This window comes from Chiloscyllium plagiosum, chromosome 6 (assembly GCF_004010195.1).
Source record: "Chiloscyllium plagiosum isolate BGI_BamShark_2017 chromosome 6, ASM401019v2, whole genome shotgun sequence".
NCBI classification, from domain to species: Eukaryota; Metazoa; Chordata; class Chondrichthyes; order Orectolobiformes; family Hemiscylliidae; genus Chiloscyllium; species Chiloscyllium plagiosum.
In genome coordinates this window covers 49,378,268-49,398,668 of record NC_057715.1, presented here as the reverse complement: position 1 = coordinate 49,398,668, position 20,401 = coordinate 49,378,268, and the positions used below count along the sequence as shown (strand labels likewise).

General features: G+C 42.3%; 1 protein-coding gene across 1 annotated transcript in view; it reads left to right on the top strand.

Annotated features, from left to right (window-relative positions):
- Nucleotides 1-20,401, top strand: part of LOC122551133 (piwi-like protein 4) — a 166,965-nt gene that overhangs the window by 76,560 nt on the left and 70,004 nt on the right. Inside the window, exons 10-11 of the mRNA XM_043692759.1 lie at nt 5,565-5,676; nt 12,715-12,899. Coding sequence (XP_043548694.1) covers nt 5,565-5,676; nt 12,715-12,899 — 297 coding nt within the window. The remainder of the gene's footprint in view (nt 1-5,564; nt 5,677-12,714; nt 12,900-20,401) is intronic.

The window sequence follows — 20,401 nt, the reverse complement described above, 5'->3', positions numbered from 1 at the left end:
GCATTGCCAGTGAAGGTGGTAGGCTCGGAAATGATAGTGTCATTTAAGATGTATCTAGACAGATACATGAATGGGCAGGGAGCAAAGGGTTACAGATCCTTAGAAAATAGACGGCAGATTTAGATAGAGGATCTGAATCAGTGCAGGCTTGGAGAGCTGAAGAGCCTGTTCCTGCGCTGTAATGTTCTTTGTTCTTTGAGTTGGATGTGAACATAGGAGGTAGTGTTAGTAAATTTGCAGATGACACCAAAATTGGTGGATAGTGGACAGCGAAGAAGGTTCACCACAGTATAACGGGATCCTGATCGGATGACCCAATGGGCTAAGGAGTGGCAGGTGGTGTGTAATTTAGATAAATGTAAGTTGCTGCATTTTCGAAAAGCAAATCAGGCAGAACCTATACACATAGTAGTAAGGTGCTGGAGAATATTGCTAAACAAAGACACCTTGGAGTCTAGGTTCATTGTTCCTTGAAAGTAGAGTCAAAGGTACACAGGATAGTGAAGGAGGCGTTTAGTGTGTTTGCCTTTGTTGGTTAGTGCATTGAGTATAGAAGTTGGGCTATCATGTTGCAGTTGTACAATTGTTGTTTCGGCCACTTTTTGGAATACTGTGTTCAATTCTGGTCTCCCTGTTTTGAAACTTGAAAAGATTTACAAAGATGTTGCTAGTGTTAAAGGATTTGAGCAATAAGGAGAGGCTGAATAGGCTGGGCTATTTTCCCTAGAGCGTTGGTGGCTGAGGAGTGACCGTATCAAACCTTATGAAATCAATCCAGAGATGGGCAAGTGAGATGAGTTGGCCATGCTAAATTGTCCATAGTGTTCAGGGAATTGTAGGTTAGGTGCGTTAGTCAGGGGTAAATGTAGAGGTTTAGGGGATGGATCTGGGTGGGATACTTTTCGGAGGGTCATTGTGGACTTGCTGGGCCGAACGGCTGGTTTCCACACTGTAGGGACTCTATGATTCCAGGATACTGTGTAGGACGTGGATAGGATGAATAGCTCATTGAGATTGTTATCAGATGGTAAATTATGAGGGCTTTCTTCATCCTGCATCTTTAATCCTCACTTCTGTCTGACATTGTGCATATCCTAACACATTCCTTTCTGTGGAGGACTGAGGTTTCTTTATGTCCTAAAAGTCGAATATTCAATCAGTTGAAGAATGTGAAGTAGTCAAAGATGCTGTGTTGCTGCAGAATGAAGGCATCATGGCAACTCCCAAGAATCTGATGCAAAATTGTTGATCTTGTGATTGCGCACTATCTGCACATTGATGGAAGGTAATTCCTGTTGGATGTCATACTCCCTGTCTTGCAATATGTTTGCAACCAATGGCAACATGTATCCATGGGAAGTCAATTACAGATGTATCAAACTTCAGCTCCTTCCATAACACAATGTACAGTAACCATGGTACCAATCTTCCTTGTGTTCCTTGTATATGATTATCTCCACACTTTACCAATTCTCAGCAGAAAGGAATGTGTTAGGATATGCCCAACGTCATACAGAAGTGAGGATTAATGATGCAGGTTGAAGAAAGCCCTCATAATTTACCATCTGACAATAGATGAGCTTTCAGCGAATCAGTTACCCCGACACTGGCATTTCCTCTGAGGCCATGAGCATCATGACATAGTTCATCAACGATATTTTTGAGTACTTCACTTAGGAGGCTTCCCTCCTAGCCCATTACAAGTAGCACTGCACCATCAGCATCTGGGAGATACAGACCCCCACATGCCTGCTGCTGTCTGGGGAACTAGTCAAGAATGCCACAACTGAGGGAACAAAGGCAGTGACCCTCTTCAAATGAATTACCTCATTGTATTGAAAAAAAAAGACAAAGGGAACCAAGAAAGCATATTTTGCATAGGCATGGTAATTTAAAATTACACCCTGAATGGCAACACGTGAAACAATCCTTATTCTCTTCCTTATGCTTTAATAATTCTGCCAGAAATCAACAAACGTTGATTATCTTCTTCCAGGTTTCCTATGATTATGGATTAATTTGTTTGACCAGTGGAGTAAAATAGATGCAAATCAGGAGGTGGATTTATAATCCACATGCTTTTACTTTTCTGATAAGAAAATCAGGCGGAAGACAAAGTAGAGTGTTGCTTCACTAGCATCCATTTGGAATCTTAGAAATTATACAGTAGCGCCTCGACTTACGAACTTAATCCATTCCGGGACCCAGTTCGCGAACCGAAAAGTTCGTGAACTGAATCAATTTTCCCATTGCTCGGATATTTCCGGAGTCTTTTCTCTTTTTTGTCTCTTGGAGGTTGGTGATGCCACAAGAAAACGATCCAGAGAAACTTGTTTTTTTCTTTGTTGCAGAATTTTCTGAAAATGAGACATCACATTGTCATTTAAAATGTTCACTGCTCTGTTGGTCACAGTTTTGTTAGGGTGATGCCTCTCAACAAAAGCTTGCACTTCACTCCATTTGATACAAATGTCTTTGATTTGAACACTGATACATCTTCCCTCTCTTCTTTCTCCTCTCCAGAATGCTCCTGCTGCATAACCTTCACCTGCTCCTGTTGCAATTCAACAAGATCTTATGTGCTGAGTTCTTGTCTGTGGTCCTCCACCAGCTCCACCACATCATCCTCATTGACCTCCAAGCCCATATTTTGGCCCAGGGTCACAATCCCGTCCACTACATTTACTGATGTCTCCTCCTCAAAACCCTCAAAGTCTCTCTCAGGTACACAATCTGGCCAAAGTTTCCTCCAGGCCGACTGCAACATACGGAAAGAGACCTCGTTCCATGCCTTATCAATAAGGCTTAGGCAGTGGAAGATATTGAAGTGGTCCTTCCAGTATTGACAAAGGGTCAAATCTGTGTCGTTGGTGATCTGGAAACACCTGGCGAACAGAGCCTTCGTATATAATTTTTTGAAATTTGCAATGGCATTCTGGTCCGTGCGTTGGATGAGAGGAGTTGGATGTTGGGAGGAAGGAACTTTACTTTTATGAAGTCATATTCAATGTCCAAGTCGTCTTCCAAATTTGGAGAATGGGCAGGAGCATTGTCCATTACTAGTGGCACTTAAGTGGCAAATTATTTGTTTCAAGATATTCCTTGACAGCTGTGCAAAACCATTCCATAAAAATCATTCACGTGACCCAAGCCTTGCTATTCGCCCTCCACATTACCGGGGTTTAGCCTTCAACACATTATTGTGTTTAAAAATGCGAGGATTTTCAGAGTGGTAGACTAATAGAGGCTAAATCTTGCAATCCCCACTTGCATTCGCGCACAATGAAAGCGTTAACCTGTTCTTCATTGGTTTGTGGCCCAGTAGTGCCTTCTCCTCTTGGGTTATGTAGGTCCTTTTGGGCATTTTTTTCCAGAAAAGTCCAGTTTAATCACAGTTAAAAACTTGATGTGAGACATAAACTTCATCTTCGACAAACTTATTGAATTCCTTCACAAAGTCCTCCACTGCCTTTTAGTCCAAAGTGGCCGCTTCTCCATGCCTTATTACACTATGGATTCCAGTTCGTCGACAGAATTTATCAAACCAACCTCTGCTGGATTTAAATTCTTCAACGCTAGCAGTACTTGTACTCGGCGGTGTCACCAACAAATCATGGTGTATGTGTAGAGCCTTCTTGCAGATTATCGTCTTGTTAACACTATCTCCAGCAAGCTCTTTTTGATTTATCCAAACTAATAATAATTTTTCAACCTTGTCTAACAATTTAGGCCTTAGGCCTGTCATGAGTGATGTTGCCTTTAGTGCCTCTTTGTTCTTTAGGATAGTACACATAGTCGATTTTGCCATGTCGTACTGCATAGCGAGGTCAGATACGCGAGCACCATTCTCATGTTTAGCTTTTCCTTCTTCCCTTCTACAGTAATACGTTTAGGCTTCTTAACACCACTAACACTACCACTTTTCACTTTTGTGGGAGCCATAATGAGGGCTAGTTTAATGCAAAAAACAAAATAAAGCATAAGAATGCTTGGAATTTGGACGTTCACAGCGCGCACACGCCAAAGACGAACTGAATGAGATCACACGGGGCCCGAAAGCTTTTGCGTTCAAAGCGCGTGTAGATAGGCAGAACAATGACAATGAAACCACGGGCTTTTTGCGTTCGTACCTTCATTCATACCTTGAATTTCGTTCGTACTTTGAAGCAAAATTTTACTTACAATCCTGTTCGTAAACTGATTTGTTCGTGAACGGGGTCGTTCATATGTCGAGGCACTACTGTATATTGTATACACAGAAGATGGCCAAAAGATCCATTTATACCAGTGTTGACTCTTTGAAAGTGCAATCCAATGTGTTCCACTTGTCCATCCTTCCACTATGACCAATGACAACAGACCAGATTTCTCCAACAACAGTCAGTTTGGAACAAATGCAGGCAAGTACAAAAGAGATGGCCATCAGCTCATTCTGTCAGAGGTCCTGCCCAAGTTTCCACCCTATCCAATCTTCGCAAGGATGGAGGACAGTATGGAACACAAAACTCCTCTGTGCCAATTAAACTCATCATAAGCTCGTTAAAAGTTCGTCTCTGGCAACTTTGCAAATTTTCCTGGAACAGTCAGAGTTTAGTAACCTGTCAATTTCAGAGGTCACATCGGGATGAACCATGGAGGTGTTTGAAAAATCAAATATAAAAGCTTTTCAGGGTTTATCCCTTTCAAGTTAACTTTGTAGCAGTATATCATAAATCAGGACAAGACACAGAGTTAGGAGCTCAGCCATTTCAGGGGATTCTCACCCTTTTACGATCAATGAGAGGACATCAGAGCAGTCGGCAAGGAGGCTTGGACTCCGTCACAGCAGCAGGAAAGTTGAAGCTGGAAGTAGATGTCGTACTTAAGAAATTCAGATCATTAGAGCTGAGGAATAGCAGCTCACACAGGAAAGAAAGAGCACGTGACATTAAAAGGCCAGAGGAGAAGGACAAAGGGCAAAGAGGAGCCCCAAACTGATTTCAGGGGCAAAGAGCTATGAATAACTGAGAACTAGTGGTGAAGGCTGTTGCAACACTCTAGGAAGATGATCATAGATGTCTGTACCCTTGCCAGCTGTGAGCCTCTGCTTTTTCTCACAGACAATTGCACACTGGTACATCATCTAGATGACAAATGTTGCCTTGACTCAGGATAAGGTGGTCTCTACCTGACACCCTCCAGGAAAAGGATATTCTTGCTACTCCTCACTCATTACAGGCCTGTGGCACCCCTTTGCCAACTCAGGTCCCTGTGGTGTAGTATCACACTACTACAAATATCCTTCCTGAGGACAGCCAGTAATTTCTGTCATGGCTGCCTTGGGTGTCTGAAAACTTCCTCCATTCCTGTCTCAATAAGCTGTAATTGGATAGGATATGCAACTCCGATCAATTATGGGTTTATATTTGGGAAAATATGAACCTATGTTCGGCTGGAGTTACATTGCTGAAATAAAAACAAGCTGATTCCTATTTCCCATCTGCAAGGTTTAAATCCTCCGACTGTGTCTCTTTACTGGCAGACATACAATAAAAGCATAACATTTTGACAATGCATTTTTACAGAAATAAAGTAACACAGACTGAGTTGGAAGGTTGGGGATTACACCTTGATGAGCAGATCTCATTGGTAGGCCGTGTCCTTCCTCCTGAGAAAATTCATATGTTTGATCATTCAGTAAGTATTCATCTTGTGTTAACATCATGAAGTTTTTAGAAGCAAAATCTTTTTAAGTTGTGCATTTAAACTAGAACTTCAGTGGACTATTCAATTTATATAAAATGTAATATTGCATGTAACAATCATGTTTTACTTTGAAAGTCTGTAGTCCTGTACTTTGTCTAAACCACACCTTTAATACCGTGTTTTCTTTTTACATCAAAGCATTAAGACAAGAGAGTTGAAATTACCAGTTGAGATGTTATCTGATGATTGATTTTGATATCCAGCTTAAATTCCTTTCTGCATCATTACAATCGGTATTGCTACAATGTTGGCTGTGATTGAGCGACCATGAGTCCAAAACTGGCATTCTAAATTGACCCACAGCTGGACACATTGGGGCCGACAGAAAATTGTCCAAATTAAACAGTAGCCAGGAGCTCTTGGCTGCAGAGAACAGTGGAAACCAAGGTCAAAGAGGTTGTGTATTGGAGAAGTGTCGAGCAAACTTTCTGATGCCATGACTGTCTGAGAATGTGCACTTTACATCTCCCCACATTGCAATATTTGGGAAATCCTAACATGGTGTTTTCTTTTCCTTTATTCTTTCATGGGATGAGGGTGTGCTGGCCCAGCAGCATTTATTGCCTATCAATAATTGCCCAGAAGACAATTAGGTGTCAACCACATTGCTGTTGGTCTGGAGTTGCATGTAAGCCAGACCAGGTTAGGATGGCTGTTTCCTTCCTTACGGACATTAGTGAACCAGATGGGTTTTTTTGACAGTGATGATGGATTCATGATAATCATTAGACACTTAATTCCAGATTTTAAAAAATTCAAATTCTACCACCTGCTGTGACAGGATTCGAACCCAGATCCCCCAAAACATTATCTGAGTTTCTGGGATTAGCAGTCCTGCAGTAATAGCACTGGGAATAAGAATATTTTGTTAATAAAATCAAAATGAATTGCAAACTGAATTCTGTGTCCCCTTAGTTTAGATCAGAGTGGTGCTGGAAAAGCACAGCAGGTCAGGCAGCATCCAAGGAGCAGGAAAATCGACGTTTCAGGCAAAAGCCCTTCATTAGGAATAGAGGCAGGAAGCCTCCAGGGTGGAGAGAAGGTGGGGCTGGGGAGAAGGTAGCAAAGAGTACAATAGGTGAATGGGGGTGGGGATGGAGGTGGTTGGTCACAGAGAAGGTTGCGGAAAGGAAGCAAAGAGTACAATGGGTGAATGGGGGTGGGGATGGAGGTGATAGGTCAGAGGGGAGGTTGGAGCGGATAGGTGGGAAGGGAGATTGGCAGGTCATGGGGATAATGCTGGGCTGGAAGCTTGGAACTGAGGTAAGGTGGGCGGAGGAAAAATGAGGAAACTGGTGAAATCCACATTGATGCCCTGGAGTTGAAGTGTTCCGAGGCGGAAGATGAGGCGTTCTTCCTCAAGGCGTTGGGTGGTGAGGGAGCAGGGGTGGAGGAGGCCCAGGACCTGCATGTCCTCGGCTGAGTGGGAGGGCGAATTGAAATGTTGGGCCACAGTGGGGTTGATTGGTGCAGATGTCCCAGAGATGTTCCCTGAAGCACTCTGCGAGGTGGCGTCCAGTCTCCCCAATGTAGAGGAGACGGCATCGGGAGCAATGGATACAATAAATGACATTGGTGGATGTGCAGATGAAACTTTGATGGATGTGGAAGGCTCCTTTGGAGCCTTGGATGGTGGTGAGGGAGGAGGTGTGGGCGCAGGTTTTGCAATTCCTGCAGTGGCAGGGTAGGGTGCCAGGACGGGAGGGTGGTTTGTTGGGATGCGAAGGTTGGTAGGGTGGAAAATGAGGACTAGGGGGGTTCTGTCTTTATTACGGTTGGAGGGGTGGGGTTTGAGGGCGGAAGTGCAGGATGTGGATGAGATGCGTTGGAGGGCATCTTCAACCACATGAGAAGGGAAACTGTGATCTCTAAAGAAAGAGGCCATTTGGTGTGTTCTGTGGTAGAACTGGTCCTCCTGGGAGCAGATACAGCGGAGGTGGAGGAATTGGGAATACGGGATGACATTTTTGCAGGAGGTAAGGTGGGAAGAGGTGTAATCTAGGTAGCTGTGGGAGTTGGTGGGTTTGTAAAAAAAAATGTCAGTGTCAAGTCGGTTGTCATTAATGGAGAGGTCCAGGAAGGGGAGGGAGGTGTCAGAGATGGTCCACGTGAATTTAAGGTCGGGGTGGAATGTGTTGGTGAAGTTGAACTGCTCAACTTCCTCGCGGGAGCACGAGGTGGCACCGATGCAGTCATCAATGTAGCGGAGGAAGAGGTGGGGAGTGGTGCCAGTGTCACTACGGAACATGTTCTACCTAGCAGACAAAGAGACAGGAATAGCTGGGGCCCATACGGGTGCCCATGGCTACCCCTTTAGGTCTGGACTGACAAGAGCACTTGGGTAAATAATTTTTAAATTGATCAGTGTTCAAAGCATGGTCAGATTTCTAAAGTTTCATAATCACTGAAAAATTACTCAAGCAATGTGTAAATTGGAATAGAGATATGAAATTCAGATGAGTTAGCACATGGTTTAAGAGCCGTTGCGGGAAAGAGAGTTTTCTTTTCATGGGACAAATGCTGAGTCAGGTAGGAGCTGTGCAAATGGGATGTGCTCCATCTGAACCAGAAAGGAAAACTGAAAATGTTGGAGAAATTCAGCAGGTCTGACAGCATCTGTGGAAAGAGAAACAGAGTCTGATATGACTCCTCCAGAACTCTCCCTCATAGCCCTACACACGGATGAAAAAAACCACCCTTTCGACTGGGACAACACATCTCTCCTGGGACAGGCTAAGCAAAGAAATGCCAGAGAATTCCTAGAGGCCAGGCACTCCTACCACAACGCCATAAACAAGCACATAGATCTAGATGCCATCTATCAACCCCTCAGAAAATGAACAGGAAATGACATCACCACAAACCCCAGGAACCCCATCCAGGAGAAAGATATAAATAGAAAGCAGGAGACAACAGCTTCGCTTCAGTTGGAGGTCGCCACTGATGATGTTACCTAGCCAGGTAATGGAACGTCTGGATATTAAACCTACAGCTCAGATAGCAAACCTACACCCTAAACCTCAACCTGAGCTACAAACCTTCACAAACCTTGCGAGGAGGTAAATCTTTTAAACAAGTAGGATGGGGGAAGAGATCTACAAAAACTTAAGCAATGAACAAAATAGAAAAAGAGATCATATAGCAGGTTAAAAGGAAAATGTAAATGGCCAGTGAATAAATACTCACAGAATGGGAGTGTAAAATTGTGGTTAAAAGTAAAATAGTCCTTGCAGTTTCTGGATCCCATTGAATTGGGGACCCAAGGACCAGGTTATCAATGTCCCTCTCTTGGGAAAGCTAGATGGCGTCTCATGCTACATCTCTATGCTGAGGGTGTAAACAACATATCCAACTCTACTATTCAAGATTTCATTGCTCCCACCCAGAAGGATCCGATACATTGATAACCGTTCCTCTCTCTGATACAAAGCTCCATGTTCGGTTGGAGAGAATGGCCTTTGTTGCCCACTCCCTGTTGAAATATGGGTGGAATGGGATTAGTCCTCTCAAGACATAAATGATGGGAAGAGTTTTCTGTGGAAGTTCTCTTTTCCTTCCCCCTCTTTCTCGCCGTTTATTCCATTTGTTAATTATTTTGAAGATGCAGAGACACTGCAACCAAAGCTCCTTATGCATATTTGAGTCACTAAATGTTGTTGCCTTTCTAATATATGCTGCACCTCTTCAAAACACAATCCACAGAATTTCTAATAACTTTGCCGAAGCATAAATAAGCCAAAAGGGCCACATGTGCAAGTTAGTTAGCATTTTAAATATAAATGTTCTGGGAGGATTCTGATACTATTGAATATCTGTTTGTCTGAAAATGATTCACACACACAATCAGTGTGCATCCACAGACCAGGTCAATGAAACAAATGGACCAAAGTGGACATATATGTGTGGAGCTGAAGGAGATGGGCAAGGTCCTCCATGAATATTTCTCCTCTGTGTGTATCATGGAGAAAGACATGAAGACTTGGGAAGTTGGGGTGGTTAGTGGTGATATCTTGGGTGCAGACTATATCATAGTCGAAGAGGTTTTGGATGTATTAGAATGTATGAAGTTGGATAATCTCCAGGTCCTGACCAGATGTATCTAAGAACCCTGCAAGAGGCTAGAGAAGAAATTACAGGGGCCCTGTTGATATTTTTGTATCATTGCAATAGGCGAGATTCTGGAAGACTGGAGGGTGGCGAATGTTGTGCCATTATTCAAGAAGAGTTGCAAAGAAAAACCTGGGAACTATAGACTAGTAAGCTTAACAATTGTGGTAGGTAAGTTCCTTGAGAAGATTCTGAGGGATAAGCTATACATACATTTGGAAAGACGGGGTTTGATTAGTAGTTAGCATGGCTTTGTGCTTGAGAGATCATGCCTCACAAATTTGTTCTTTGATGAAGTGACCAGGAAGGTTGATGAGGCCAGGTAGATGTAGTCAATATGGATTTCAGTAAGGCCATTGATAAGGTTCCATTTGGTAAGCTCCTCTGGAAGGTTAGATCGTATGGAGTGCAGGGGAGGCTGGCAAATTGGATGCACAATTGGTTTGATGGTAGGAAGCAGGGAGTAATAGTGGAAGGATGCTTGTCAGACGGGAGGTCTGTGACTGGTGGTGTACCTCTGGTCAGTGCTGTGCCTATTGCTATTTGTTATCTATATCAGTGCTTTGGATGAGAATGTCCAAGGCATGATTATTAAGTTTGCAGATGACACTAAAATAGGCAGTATCGGGGACAGCGAGGAAGGTTGTCAGAAATTGCAGCTGGACCTTGATCAGCTAGGGACGTGGGCTGAGAAATGGCAAATAGAGTTTAATTTAGATAAGAATGAGGTCTTATGTTTTGGAAAGTTAAATCAAGGCTGGAGATTTATGGTGAATGGTAGGGCCTTAAGGAGTGTAGTGGAGCAGAAGGACCTTGAAGTTCAGTTGCATGATTCTCTGAAAGTGAAGTCATAGATAGACATGGCAGTGAAGAACGCTTTTGGCACACTGGCTTTCATCAGTCAAGGCATTGAGTATCGAAGTTGGCAAGTTGTGTTGCAGTTGTACAGGATGTTGGTGAGGCCGCTCTTGGAGTACAATGTTCAGTTTTGGTCACTTCGCTATAGGAAGGATGTTTTGAAACTAGAAATAGTTCAGAAGAAATTTACAAGGATGTTGCCAGGACTCAAGAGACTGAGTTAGAGGGAGAAGTTGGCCAAACTAGGACTTTTTTCTGTAGAGCATAGGAGACTGAGTGGGGAACTTATAGAAGTGTATAAGATCATGAGAGGGATGGATAGGGTGCATGCATTCAGTCTTTTTCCCAGGATTGGGGAATTGAGGACATCAATTTCACGTTAGAGGGGAAAGGCTAAAAGAGAACCTGAGGGGCAGAGGGTGGTGCACATATGGAATAAGCTGCCTGTAGAAGTGGTTGAGGCAGGTACATTAACAACATTTAAAAGGCATTTGGACAAATACATGGATAGGAAAGGTTTAGAAAGGCCAAGTGCAGGGAAATGGGGTTAGTGTGGATGGACATTTTGGTTGGCAATGACCAGTTTCGGCTGAAGGGCCTATCTCCAAGCTGTAGGGCTTTATGACTCTAAGTACCAAATGGGACATGATGATAAGAGCTCTGTTGCCTACTTAGTACATTTATATACACACACATATTATAACAGCATGGGACCCATGCAGGCTGTTCAGATAGCAGCCTGCCATTTTAGATCTTCACAGCACCAATAGCACTACCAAGCTTAATTTTGCCAGCAAAGACTACTAACCCTGATGCAGAGTGCATAACTAGAGGCCTTCAATGTAAGGTAATCACCAGTCTTTACTCAGCGTTTTGAAAATGTGCAAGTCATTACAATGAGTTCTACTTAAAGTTAATTTACTTAATACTGTTTTTCATTTTAATGTTGTAAACACATTAGTATCAGTATAGCTACTTAATATTGTGAGTTTCACATTAATGTCCATTTGCAGTTCTGTGGTCTGCCTGCTCAGATGACCTCTTGCCCCAATGCATCCATTCTAGCCCTCCATTCCTCTATAGCCCTTTGTCTCCTGCCCTGGCTCCTGGCCTTAACATCCCTCACAGCACACCCCAGCGTCACCTACCCCATGGCCTCATTCCTTATTCTTGCTGCTTCTCTAGGCCTGGTTACTTGAACCTTGCCTCTCCCCCAGTCCAGGTCTTGCTTCCTGTCCTTGCTCCTTATCCTATCCAATGTTAACCTTATCTCTCTCCCTCACTTAACTTAGGTGTAAGCATGCTGTAACTATTGTAATTTTTTTACTAATATTTGATGATGCATTTTCTTTTGTTGCCAGCTATTCTTGCTGGAATAGACACTGTTGCACATGATTAGTACACTGTTTTCTGAGTGAGAAATGTCCCAAGGAACTCTAGTATCAACATTAATTCCTATTGGAGCACCTGACTCACCTAAATTTGTTTCACTGACTCAAGAGCACATGACAACTTTAAGTGTGAACTTACTGTATCATAACATGGAGCTTAGGTGAATGATGTAGATGCTTTCAATAAAAAAAGCAAACATACAGGGTGCAAGGAATTGACATTATTGTTAATAGAGTTAAGTAAAGAAAACAATGAAAAGGCTCAAATGGATCATCAATTTTTACATGAGTTGGTTCGACTAAATAGCTGAAAATGTGTTGCTAGAAAAGCGCAGCAGGTCAGGCAGCATCCAAGGAACAGGAGAATCAACGTTTCGGGCATAAGCCCTTCTTCAGGCTTATGTCCGAAACATCGATTCTCCTGTTCCTTGGATGCTGCCTGATCTGCTGCGCTTTTCCAGCAACACATTTTCAGCTCTGATCTCCAGCAACTGCAGTCCTCAATTTCTCCTCGTCTAAATAGCTGTCCATGTGCTGCATATTCATGCAATTTTAAGAAAAGGTATTAAATATTTAATACAAATAATTTGTCCTTATTGTTCCCCATTTGCAGTGTCAGCCAGTTTCACCAGTAGACTGGTCTAAAGATATTCGAAAATCAAGGATTATTGGCAGTGGGCCACTCCAAGACTGGCTGATGGTTTTTAGTCACAGAAATTATGAAGTTGCTGGTCAGCTTTTGGCATGTCTTAAGAAAGTCGGACCACCAATGGGCTTTTTGATTGACAATCCAAAAATGTAAGTCGAGACTAAAAATAAATGTTATACTGTTAACTTTGAAACTATTTATTACTTTTCACGAGTGAAGAATAAGCCCTTTGGGAACAAAATGTCACATATTGGGAAATAGTTTCAACAGTAGGACACAAGTTTCAGATTTTGTCAATTAATGCATTCATTTATTATTCAAGGTTATCAATGGTTTTTTACCCTGCAGTAAATGCTAGACTGCCTGAGGGTATGGTTAGCTCAGTAAGCCGGACAGACTGCTTGTGATGCACAAGGCATGGGTTCAATCCCTGCACTAGCTTAGGTTACCATAAAAGAATTGCCCTCTCCTGTTGTCTGAGGCATGGTGACCCTCAGGTTAAGCCACTGCCATTTCTCTGTCTCTAATGAGAGAACAGTAGGATGATGGAGACACTACCTTATTACTAATTTGAGTTCTGATATCCTGGCAACATAGAATAAAATATCTGAGACAGGCATTAAGTCAAAACCCGGAAGTGTTGGTGTTTATGCTCCACTTTAGCCTCCTCATCTTTCCAAATTTAACCTTATTACCTGATTTCAAGCCCTCTGTCTTCTATTATCAGGATAAAGAACAAAGAACATTACAGCGCAGGAACAGGCCCTTTGGCCTCTAGCCTCCGCTGATCCTTATCCTCTATCTAAATCTGCTGTCAATTTTCTAAGGATCTGTATCCCTTTGCTCCCTACCCATTCATGTATCTGTCTAGATACATCTTAAACGACGCTATCACTCCTGACCCTACCACCTTCGCTGGCAATGCATTCAGGCACCCACCACCCTCTGCATTAAGAAGTTTCCATGCACATCTCTCCTAAACTTTTCCTCTCTCACTTTGAACTCATGACCTCTAGTAATTGAGAACCCTATATTGGGAAAAATGTTTCTTGCTATTCACCCTGTCTACACCTCTCATAATTTTGTAGGCCTCAATTAGGTGTCCCCTCAACTGCCTTCTTTTCAATGAAAATAATCCAAACCTACTCAATCTCTCCTTTTAGCTAGCACCCTCCATACTAGGAAACATTCTGGTGAACCTCCTCTGCACACTCTCCAAAGCATCCACATCCATTTCATAATGCGGTGACCAGAACTGTACACAGTATTCCAAATGTGGCCAAACCAAAGTCTTATATAACTGTAACATGACCTGCCAATCCTTGTACTCAATACCCCCTCCGATGGAGGAAAGCATGCCGTATGCCTTCTTGATGACTCTACTAATCTGTGTTACCACCTTCAGGGAACAGTGGACCTGAACACCCAGATCTCTCGATTTAAAAGAATACTACAAAATGGCCTGTTAACCATGCTGCTGAATGTACTGCTGATTTGCAGAATTAACTTGCAGTTCAAAGATAAGAGGCTTTTCATAAGATGAATACTGACACATTAATTGACCATTGTAACTCACCCTTGAACTAATACATGGCGTGACAATTTACGTAAATTGGATATCCTTCTGAAAGAAAATATCATTGGATTAACTTGCTGTAAATCATGCTATAAATCAATTATTATATGTGATTGGTCTTTTTTGTATGCACATTTTAGCTAATTCAGAAGCAATTATGAATTTTCTTCAACCAAAAGAGAAAATGTTGGAAAATCTTAGCAGGTCTGGCAGCATCTGTAAGGAGAGAAAAAAGCTGATGTTTCAAGTCTAACTGACCCTTTGTCAAAGCTGTTCCTTCACATTTCCTTCACATAGTTTCATTCTTGTATGCACATTTTAGCTAACTCAGCTCTTTGCTGAAACAAATATACACTGGTGTAGGTTAGTTGCATTTACCTTGCATAAGCAATTATTGTTGCAGAAATAACACTACTTTACCTATATCCATGATTTGGAGATGCTGGTGTTGGACTGGAGTGTACAACGTTAAAAATCATGCAACACTAGGTTATAGTCCAACAGGTTTAATTGGAAGCACACTAGCTTTCGGAGCGACGATCCTTCATCACGTGGTAGTGGAGAGCTCAATCCTAACACACAGAATTTATGTAACTGAAATTATACATTGAAAAATTGATTGATTGTTAAGCCTTTCATCTGTTAGAATACAGTGATAGTTTCACTTCTTTCTTAAATGACAAAACCTTTTTTTTAAAAAGTTGCATTCTCGGGTTAGCTGTTAACAATGGTGATAGCTAGACTTGGAGTGTGTGTGTATGTGTGTGTGTATATAGTGCAATGGTGGTCACCTGTAATGTGACATGAACCCAAGGTCCCGGTTGAGGTCCTCCCTATGGGTACCGAACTTAGCTATCAGGCTCTGCTCGGCCACTTTTCTCTGCTGCCTGTCCCGAAGTCCATTTTGGAGGATGGTCACCCGAAGGTCCGAGGCTGAATGTCCTGGACCACTGAAGTGTTCCCCAACTGGGAGGGAACCCTCCGGTATGTTGATTGTTGTGCGGTGCCGTTGTCATAGCCTTTGCTCGGTTTCTCCAATGTACCATGCTTCAGGGCATCCTTGCCTGCAACGTATAAGATAGACAACGTTAACTGAGTCACATGAGCACCTGCCATGTACAAGGTGGGAGGTGTCCCATATCAAAGTTTTTTTAAATTTATAAAAAAATGAAAAAAACGAAGTTCAAACCGTCGGAGTTTTTTTAAACGAAAAAGATGCGAAGTTCAAGCGATCAGAGTTTTTTTTAAATGAAAAAAACTAAGTTCAAATGATCAAATGTTTTTTAAAAATGAAAAAGTTCAAATGATCAAATGTTTTTTAAAAATGAAAAAAAACGAAGTTCAAATGATCTGAGTTTTTGTTTAAAATGAAAAAATGCGAAGTTCAAACGGTCGGAGTTTTTAACGAAAAAACGAAGTTCAAATGATCAAATGTTTTTTAAAAATGAAAAAAAACAAAGTTCAAATGATCTGAGTTTTTGTTTAAAATGAAAAAATGCGAAGTTCAAACGGTCGGAGTTTTTTTTTAAAAGCCGAAAATAAACGAAGATAAAATGACACAAACCCGAAAAAACGAAGTCAAAGCAATCGGAGTTTCCGAAAAAAAAACGAAGTTCAAACGATCAGAGTCAAATGAAGCTAAAGCAATCGGAGTTTTTTTTAAAACCCGAAAAGTTATGAAGTGTAAACGCCACGAACCCGAAAAGTTAAGGCAATCGGAGTTTTTCTTTAAACCAAAAAGTAACTAAGTTAACACAACTCGAACCCGAAAATAAATGAAGTTTAAGCGATCAAAGTTTTTTTTAAAAAAGAAAACACCGGAAAATAACAAATCTCTGAAGATCGATTTTTTTTTACTTCTGAAATCAACGAAGCTCGGGAGGAAGAATTTTTTTTAAAAAACCAAAAATTAACAACGCTTGGGAATTCAGATTTCGACCCTCCCCTCAGAGTTCAGCAATTTTCGAAGACCACTGTCCACAAGTACCAAAGCACTCTCAACTTCAATTAATCTCTCCCCCCTTTTTAAACATTTAACAAGTCCCTAGACTCAACCATTGCTAAAACCGATCCTTTCGGGCTGGACTGGAAAATAAACAGCGAGGGGTCACATCAGACACGACTTGAATGAGAGGAAAACCAAACGTTCTGAAAATACTCACGTCTGGCCAGCTGAATTCCTCAACACTTAGTAGTGAAGGACATTTAACTCTTACACCGCTGTTCACAATCTGTCCGAGCCGAAACGTGTCACGGCACCAAAATGAAGATCTGTGTCCCCTCAAGAGGGGCCTCTTGGTTTGAGATCGGTCAAAGGAATCGACAAATGCGGTCTATTCAAAAAGCAAGGCTCATTAGTTTAGTTTATTGAATTAAGGTACCTTGACGCAATTCTATCCAGCAACTGAGAGATTGAAGCTTCTCTGTTCCATGATGAAGTTGCACAATTACATTTGAAAATTATACATTATTTGTATGTTTTTTAAGAAATAGTACAGCCTTAATTACAAAAAAGACCAATCACATATAATAAGGTGACATGATTTACAGCAAATTAATCCAATGATATTTTCTTTAAGAAGGATAGCTAATTTACGTAAATTGTCAAGCCATGTATTAGTCCAAGGTTAGTTCAAATGGTCAATTAATGTGTCAGTATTCATCTTATGAAAACTCTCAGGTCCTGAAGAAGGGCTTATGCCCGAAATGTCGATTCTCCTGTTCCTTGGATGCTGCCTGACCTGCTGCGCTTTTCCAGCAACACATTTTCAGCCCTCACCCTCATCAATCAACTTTGTCACCTCTTCAAAACATTCTATTAGGTTTGTAAGACATGACCTTCCCTGCACTAAACCATGCTGCCAAAACCATATGCCAAAACCATAAACCCATTTTCTTCCAAACGGATATATATCCTATCCCTTAGTATCTTCTCCAGTAGCTTCCCTACCACTGATGTCAGGCTCACAGGTCTGTAATTACCTGGTTTATTCCTGCTACCTTTCTTAAACAATAGTGTGACATGAATCTAAGGTCCCAGTTGAGACCAACCGGGACCTTGAGTGCATGTCACACCACAGGTGACCCCACCGCACTAGACACACACTCTCTCTCTTTCTCTGTCTCTCACATAGATCCCACAGACCCACATCCACATGCATGTATACACATAAGTTTCAGGGGTGAATTTGTACTTGCAGAATTACATTGTATTACACTGAATTACACTGTAGAAATTACAGTCAGAACTTCCTGGTTTTTTGGCAGATTTTTTTCTAGTAATATTCCAGACAGTCTGTCAAGATCCATGTTGACCTTTCTTTTGGAATGTTTAATTTTGCCGCTCACTAAGTAAACAATTGGCCTGTATGGCACCCACCTCGTAGAAACTTGCAGCAGGCATGGGGGAAGTGCTGATTGCTGCTGGAATTTTTCAATGTTCGCATCGCTGGTGCCAAATTAAAATCCCAGCTCCATAGCATTTCAGGAATTTTATCATTCTTTGCAGTGTTCTGTTCATCTGTCATGGAGGATTTGGTGCAGAAAGGGAAGTTAGCTCCTGACTTTGCTTACAGTGAATTTGAGGTGCTCATATATTTTCTCTCCAGATACCCTAGGGTCACTGGACCTGAAACATTAACTCTTTTCACTTCACATTTGCTGCTCAACCTGTTGAGTTTTTCTAGCAATTGATGTTTTTGTTTCAGAGTCTTTCACCTTTATGGGTACTCTTTCTGGATTCAACTGATTCAAGTATTACAAGATAATGTACAAAATATGTGTTAGGGCCTGGCCTGCATACAATATTGCACACTTACACCTTGTGAGTGAAAGCAAGGAGTCAGAGATGACTCCACACATCTCTGGAGGCAATGATTCATCCTATGTTTCAGCTTTCAAGGGGAGTGCATTGTTAGGTTAGGACATGTCTAATACGAAGTTACCTCCACTCTCCCTCAATGCAGTGAGCTGCTGAAAGAAGCTGCACACAATGCTGTCTTTCTCAGGTTAAATGCTGTCCTGCAGGATACTCAAGCATTTCAGGACAGTTTACCAATCTACACAAACTCTGAAACATTGAAGGCTAACTGATGAGGAAAAGTGAAAAAGGAGATGCCTTAGGATTGCTCCTAAACTGCTGCCTATCATGAGGCACAGTAACGCATACCATTTGGATTCCATGCGCCAACTAAAGCGTTAAAAACTTGAGTACCGTACAGTGTGACTGCCCTGTCTTGCTGGCTGCTGCTCTCATCCGAACAGTGAAAATAACTTATAAACTGGATCATTTACGCATACATTCGGATGGACAGTTAAACATTTATTTGACAACAGGGAGAAAATGAGGACTTTCCTTGTAGAGCGAGGAGGAGTAGGTGCTAAACCCTAACCACCCAACGCCTGGAGGAGGAATGCCTCATCTTCTGCTTTGGGATCCTGCAACCACATGGGATTAATATGGATTTCACTAGTTTCCTCATTTCCCCTCCCCCAGTCTCAAGCCTCCAACTTCGCACCGCGTTCTTGACCTGAGCATCGTCTTTCTTATCTATCCACTCCACCGTCCTCTTCAAACTGTCACCTCCCCCACCTTCATCTACCTATTGCATTCTCGGCTACCTACCCCCAGCTCCACCCACCCCCCTCCCATTTATCTCTCAGCTACCCAGTCCACAAGTTCTATTCCTGACAAAAGGCTTATGCCTGAAATGTCGATTTTCCTGCTTCTCGGATGCTGCCTGACCTGCTGTACTTTTCCAGTACCACGCTCTCAACACTTACTCAGCAACAGAGAAGTTGTGAGAAACAGAGTTCAGAAAATGCTAGTTCCACATATGCTGTGGAATTACTAGGGGCTGCTTGCCATAGAACCAGCAGAAAATAATACATTGAAATGAAGTACATAGTGAGATTGTTCCTCCTAGAAGTGGATTTCAACTCAGTTCTGTCTGACCTCGCGCTCAGTATTGCATAACTCTGTCATAGTCTCTCAGATATCTATCCCAGTAATATATTCTAATCGTCATCCTCAAAAGATTGCTGTCATTCCCCATTTTGTGCATTACCTTCCCACCTTGTCAGCTCCACTTGTGAAGTACGCAGTGATGTTGGACTCCCTTTCAGGACTATATTGCACAACCCCACTGGGGTGATCGAGACATCAAAACCTCACCTTAAGGAGGCCTACGACCTGTTCTACTGTGGCCCTAATGGAAGCGTGGGCAGCATTGTACTGCTATTCTGCATCAGTGGAAGGGTTTCCTGAAAGTATCATGAGCCACATTTGGAGGAGACAGCACTTGTGTCCCAACAGCCCAAGGACCTTGGAAAAATACAGTACCCTGTGAGTTCGCTGGCATATATACATTGTGACAGCTGCCAGGATATCTAGTGCAGAGCTCCAAGATCTGGCACCCAGATGGGCTGGACATTCACAAAATAGAATAAAAACAGAAGGTGCTGGACAAACAGTGTTAACATTTCAAGGCCAGATTTTCAACACAGTGGCTCAGTGGTTAGCACTGCTGCCTCACAGCACCAGGGTCCCAGGTTCAATCCCAGCCTCGCGCGACTGTCTGTGTGGAGTTTGCACATTCTTCCCAGATCTGTGTGGGTTTCCTCCGGGTGCACCGGTTACTCCCACAGTCCAAAGATGTGCAGATCAGGTGAATTGGCCATGTTAAATTGCCCATAGCATTAGGTGCATTAATCAGAGGAGGATGGGTTGCTCTTCGGCGGGTTGGTGTGGACTTGTTGGGCCGAAGGGCCTGTTTCCACACTGTAGGGAATCTAATCTAATCTAATCTAATTGGGAAGCCTTCAGAAATGAGATAACAAGAATCCAGAGAAAGTATATCCCTGTCAGGGTGAAAGGGAAGGCTGGTAGGTATAGGGAATGCTAAAGAAATTGAGGGTTTGGTTAAGAAAAAGAAGGAAGCGTATGTCAGGTATTGACAGGATAGATCAAGTGAATCCTTAGAAGAGTATAAAGAAAGTAGGAATATACTTAAGAGGGAAATCAGGAGGGCAAAACGGGGACATGAGATAGCTTTGGCAAATAGAATTAAGGAGAAT